The sequence below is a fragment of the Pristiophorus japonicus genome, chromosome 30 (genome assembly GCF_044704955.1).
Source record: "Pristiophorus japonicus isolate sPriJap1 chromosome 30, sPriJap1.hap1, whole genome shotgun sequence".
NCBI lineage: Eukaryota > Metazoa > Chordata > Chondrichthyes > Pristiophoridae > Pristiophorus > Pristiophorus japonicus.
In genome coordinates this window covers 7,155,636-7,161,508 of record NC_092006.1, presented here as the reverse complement: position 1 = coordinate 7,161,508, position 5,873 = coordinate 7,155,636, and the positions used below count along the sequence as shown (strand labels likewise).

At 52.1% G+C, this 5,873-nt stretch overlaps 1 protein-coding gene across 1 annotated transcript in view; it reads left to right on the top strand.

The window, feature by feature from the left end:
* The first annotated feature begins 2,342 nt into the window (after positions 1 to 2,342).
* Positions 2,343 to 5,873, top strand: part of LOC139240254 (cilia- and flagella-associated protein 141-like) — a 14,647-nt gene continuing 11,116 nt past the window's right edge. The window contains exons 1-2 of the mRNA XM_070868733.1: positions 2,343 to 2,493; positions 3,595 to 3,635. Of these exons, the coding sequence (XP_070724834.1) occupies positions 2,434 to 2,493; positions 3,595 to 3,635 (101 nt within the window). The 5' untranslated portion in view covers positions 2,343 to 2,433. The remainder of the gene's footprint in view (positions 2,494 to 3,594; positions 3,636 to 5,873) is intronic.

Here is a 5,873-nt window from a genome sequence, read left to right as displayed (position 1 = left end):
CGGAAGGCCGCGAGCGTACTGGCGGACACCGCGTGCTCCGCCTCCGGGGACATCCTGGCTCGGACGTAACCGCGGAAGAGAGGCCGGCAGTCGGGGCTGCACTCAGCTTTCATCGTCATTATCAACCACACAGCTGGTTTTAGTCTCGTCTGCAAACTTCTTAGATTCCCCCGAGATTCAAGTCCAAATCGTTAATTATACATACCACAAAGAGCAAGAGACCTGGTACTGAGCCCCGCGGAACCCCACTGGAAACAGCCGTCCCGTCACAAAAACACCCATCGACCATTGTTGGAAGTGGAGCTGAGTCCAGAATCAGATCAGCCATGGTTCTATTGAATGGCAGGGCAGGTTCGAGGGGCCAAATGGCCTGCTCCTGCTCCCAGTTCTTATGTTCTTATTACCCTTTGTTTCCTGCCTCGGAGTCAATTTTGGATCCCATGGGCTTTTACTTTCGTGACCAACTTATCTACATTATAATGTTGGAATCAATTATTAAGGATGAAATAGCAGCGCATTTGGAAAGCAGTGACAGGATCGGTCCAAGTCAGCATGGATTTATGAACGGGAAATCATGCTTGACAAATCTGGAGTTTTTTGAGGATGTAACTAGTAGAGTGGACAAGGGAGAACCAGTGGATGTGGTGTATTTGGACTTTCAAAAGGCTTTTGACAAGGTCCCACACAAGAGATTGGTGTGCAAAATCAAAGCGCATGGTATTGGGGGTAATGTACTGACGTGGATAGAGAACTGGTTGGCAGACAGGAAGCAGAGAGTCGGGATAAACGGGTCCTTTTCAGAATGGCAGGCAGTGACTAGTGGGGTGCCGCAGGGCTCAGTGCTGGAACCCCAGCTATTTACAATATACATCAATGATTTAGATAAAGGAAGTGAGTGTAATATCGCCAAGTTTGCAGATGACACTAAGCTGGGTGACGGTGTGAACTGTGAGGGGGACGCTAAGAAGCTGCAGGGTGACTTGGACAGGTTAGGTGAGTGGGCAAATGCATGGCAGATGCAGTATAATGTGGATAAATGTGAGGTTATCCACTTTGGGGGCAAAAACACTGTCATGTATTTAACCATCTTGTAATGACATAGTCATGTAACTGTAACTCATGTACACTGTACCTGTACCCTAGAAATGCACATCCTGACCACACAACTTGCAAGAGACACTCCTCACCTGGGTTTCCAGGTATAAAAGGGGAGGTCCCACCCAGGGTCAGCACTCCTTGGTCCTGGCAACAAAGGTGAAGGTCACAGAGTGACCGTGTCTGATATATCTATGCCTCGTGTGAGTTTGTACTAAGGTGCAGGGACACTACAAACACAAAGGCAGAATATTATCTGAATGGTGACAGATTAGGAAAAGGGGAGGTGCAACGAGACCTGGGTGTCATGGTACATCAGTCATTGAAAGTTGGCATGCAGGTACAGCAGGCGGTGAAGAAGGCAAATGCCATGTTGGCCTTCATAGCGAGAGGATTTGAGTATAGGAGCAGGGAGGTCTTACTGCAGTTGTACAGGGCCTTGGTGAGACCACACCTGGAATATTGTGTTCAGTTTTGGTCTCCTAATCTGAGGAAGGACATTCTTGCTATTGAGGGAGTGCAGCGAAGGTTCACCAGACTGATTCCCGGGATGGCAGGACTGACATATGAGGAGAGACTGGATCGACTAGGCCTGTATTCACTGGAGTTTAGAAGAATGAGAGGGGATCTCATAGAAACATATAAAATTCTGACGGGACTGGACAGGTTAGATGCAGGAAGAATGTTCCCGATGTTGGGGAAGTCCAGAACCAGGGGTCACAGTCGAAGGATAAGGGAGAAGCCATTTAGGACCGAGATGAGGAGAAACTTCTTCACTCAGAGAATTGTGAACCTGTGGAATTCTCTACCACAGAGAGTTGTTGAGGCCAGTTCGTTGGATATATTCAAAAGGGAGTTAGATGCGGCCCTTACGGCTAAAGGGATCAAGGGGTACGGAGAGAAAGCAGGAACGGGGTACTGAGATGAATGATCAGCCATGATCCATATTGAATGGTGGTGCAGGCTCGAAGGGCCGAATAGCCTGCTCCTGCACCTATTTTCTATGTTTCTTCGACTGTGGCTCACAAAAAAAGGATCCCAGTGACTTCAGCGAAGTGCTTTATGGGGCCGGGGGGGGGGGGGGTGTCCTGGGGTGTTGGGAGGCGCTATAGCAATTCAGGCTCTTTCAAAATAAATTTTAGCGGGGACCCTTTAAGGTTTCTGCGGCGGCGCTGCCCCTTTAAGACGTCGCTGCGACGTCGTTACCCCGGCAACCGGACGCCGTTTCCGTCAACAAAGCGGAGCCCCGTTGTATTGCAGCAACTTTTGAGACCTCAGCCTGGGCGGGGCGGCGGCTGCTTGACTTGTTAAATCTTGATTTCTCCCCCCTCTGCTGACATGTGCGAGACCACAAAGACCCGCACCCACAAGCCGACAAGGGTGGACGACACTTTAAAGGTGCAGGACCCAGCCGGCTATTCGGCCACGGGAGGGCGCGCAGTTCCTACAAATCCCCCTCCCACCCGCCACTTTCCAGTCTCCCCCGCGATCTTTCAACCTTCCCATCTCTCGCCCCCCTCCCCGACTCCCTCTAAAGTCGCTGCGCTCTGTCACAATCCACTTTCAACTTCTTTTTCTGGTTGCAAATTCAAATGTACACATTTTTGTTTTAAAAGCCCTCCCCCACCCCCCCCCCCCCCCCCACCCCCCATACAGGATGTGGGTGATGGAGGGGCTTGAATCTTCACCCTCGAGGGTCCCTGACAAGCATGAGGGGCTGAATGGGCCTCCTCCTGTTCCTGTGTAACAGGCTCGAGGGGCTGAATGGGCCTCCTCCTGTTGCTGTGTAACAGGCTCGAGGGGCTGAATGGGCCTCCTCCTGTTCCTAATGTAACAGGCCCGAGGGGCTGAGTGGGCCTCCTCCTGTTCCTGTGTGACAGGCTCGAGGGGCTGAATGGGCCTCCTCCTGTTCCTGTGTAACAGGCTCGAGGGGCTGAATGGGCCTCCTCCTGTTGCTGTGTAACAGGCTCGAGGGGCTGAATGGGCCTCCTCCTGTTCCTAATGTAACAGGCCAGAGGGGCTGAATGGGCCTCCTCCTGTTCCTGTGTAACAGGCTCGAGGGGCTGAATGGGCCTCCTCCTGTTCCTGTGTAACAGGCTCGAGGGCTGAGTGGGCCTCCTCCTGTTCCTGTGTGACAGGCTCGAGGGGCTGAGTGGGCCTCCTCCTGTTCCTGTGTGACAGGCTCGAGGGGCTGAATGGGCCTCCTCCTCTTCCTGTGTAACAGGCTCGAGGGGCTGAATGGGCCTCCTTCTGTGCTGTGGGATTCGATGATAATTCCAGCCACAGTCCGCCTCAATCTCCTACAACGCCTCCCACCTCCCCCCACACACTTCTGGAAATTGCCTGAGACAAGGTGCTGGGGATGGGGACACGACGACGCTTGGCTGTGAGGGGCCCCGCAGTCGAATAGCCTGCTGAATCTCATAGAATGTAAGAGGGCGAATTGACGGCCTGGATTTCAGTCAAACCTCTGTTACTGCTTTGTATGTTTCATTTCAGAGAGAAGCAGATATTAAAGACATTGAGGAGAGTCTAGCAAGGTAAAGATATCGAAGCACTCGAGAAGGTGCAAAAAAGATTTATAAGGATGATACCAGAAATGAAAGGTTCTAACTATCAGGAAAGATTGAGCAGGCTGGGTCTCTTTTCTCTAGGCCGAGGGCCGTCCTGATAGACTATGAAGGGGTTCGATAGGGTAGATGCAGAGAAGATGTCTCCACTTGTGGGAGAGACCAGAACTAGACGCCATCAATATCAGACTGTCACTAATAAACCCAATGGGGAATTCAGGAGAAACTTCTTTACCCAGAGAGCGGTGAGAATGTGGAACTCGCTGCCACAGGGAGGGGTTGAGGCGAATAGTATCGATGCATTTAAGGGAAGGCTGGATAAACATGAGGAAGAAACACATAAAAACATAAGAAATAGGAGCAGGAGTCGGCCATTCGGCCCCTTGAGCCTGCTCCGCCATTTAATACGATCATGGCTGATCCGATCATGGACTCAGCTCCACTTCCCTGCCCGCCCCCTTATCCCCTTATCGGTTAAGAAACTGTCTATCTCTGTCTTAAATTTATTCAATGTCCCGGCTTCCACAGCTCTCTGCGAATTCCACAGATTTACAACCCTCTGAGAGAAGAAATTTCTCCCTATCTCAGTTTTAAATGGGCGGCCCCTTATTCTAAGATCATGTCCCCTAGTTCTAGTCACCCCCATCAGTGGAAACATCCTCTCTGCATCCACCTTGTCAAGCCCCCTCATAATCTGATACGTTTCGATAAGATCACCTCTCATTCTTCTGAATTCCAATGAGTAGAGGCCCAACCTACTCAACCTTTCCTCATAAGTCAACCCCCTCATCCCCGGAATCAACCGAGTGAACCTTCTCTGAACTGCCTCCAAAGCAAAGTATATCCTTTCGTAAATATGGAAACCAAAACTGCACGCAGTACTCCAGGTGTGGCCTCACCAATACCCTGTATAACTGTAGCAAGACTTCCCTGCTTTTATACTCCATTTCTCTAGAGTTTAGAATAATGGGCCCAAGTTTCCACATGATTCGCGCCTGATTTTTAGGAGCAACTGGTGGAGAATGGACTATTTTAGAAATCGCAATTCTCCTCATTTTTTTTTTCTGCAGTTTTAGTCAGCTAGAACAGTTCTAGTTTAGAACAGAATTTTTTCTTCAAAAGGGGGCGTGTCCGGCCACTGACACCTGATTTGAAAGTTTCCACAGTGAAAACGTACTCCAAACTAAAGTAGAATGGAGCCAGTGAAGATTTTTGTAGAACTGAAAAAACTTGTTCTACACATTAAAAAATCAGGCGCAGGTTACAAATTAGGCGTCCAGAACGAGGTGGGGGGAGGGAACTCATTAAATTCGACAATAAATCCTTATTTATACTTCTACAAATATTATACAAATAAATCCAACCTGAATAAACATTTATAAGCCAACAAAAGATTAAATAAACCATCTTCCTACCTGTGTGAAAGTGCTTCAGCCAGGGAGAATTCTGCAGCCGTTCGTGCCGCTGAGCGGGAGGGGGAGAGAGAGAGAGAGAGAGAGAGGGGGGGGAGGGAGAGAGAGAGAGGGGGGGGAGGGAGAGAGAGAGAGGGGGGGGGAGGGAGAGAGAGAGAGGGGGGGGAGGGAGAGAGAGAGAGAGGGGAGGGAGGGAGAGAGAGAGAGAGAGAGAGAGAGAGCGGGGGGAGAGAGAGAGAGAGGGAGGGAGGGGAGACAGAGAGAGAGAGGGGGAGAGGGAGAGGGAGAGGGGGAGGGGGAGGGGGGAGAGGGAGAGGGAGGGAGGGAGGGAGAGGGAGAGGGAGGGAGGGGGAGAGAGAGAGAGGGAGGGAGGGGGAGAGAGAGAGGGAGGGGAGAGGGGGAGAGAGAGAGGGAGGGAGGGGGAGAGAGAGAGGGAGGGAGGGGGAGAGAGAGAGGGAGGGAGGGGGAGAGAGAGAGGGAGGGAGGGGGAGAGAGAGAGGGAGGGAGAGGGAGGGAGGGGGAGAGAGAGAGGGAGGGAGGGGGAGAGAGAGAGGGAGGGAGGGGGAGAGAGAGGAGGGAGGAGGGGGAGAGAGAGAGGGAGGGAGGGGGAGAGAGAGAGGGAGGGAGGGGGGAGAGAGGGAGGGAGGGGGGGGGAGAGAGGGAGGGAGGGGGGGGAGAGAGAGAGGGAGGGAGGGGGGGGAGAGAGAGAGGGAGGGAGGGGGGGGAAGAGAGAGGGGAAGGGAGGGAGGGAGGGGGGGGGAGAGAGAGGGAGGGAGGGGAGAGAGAGAGAGGGAGG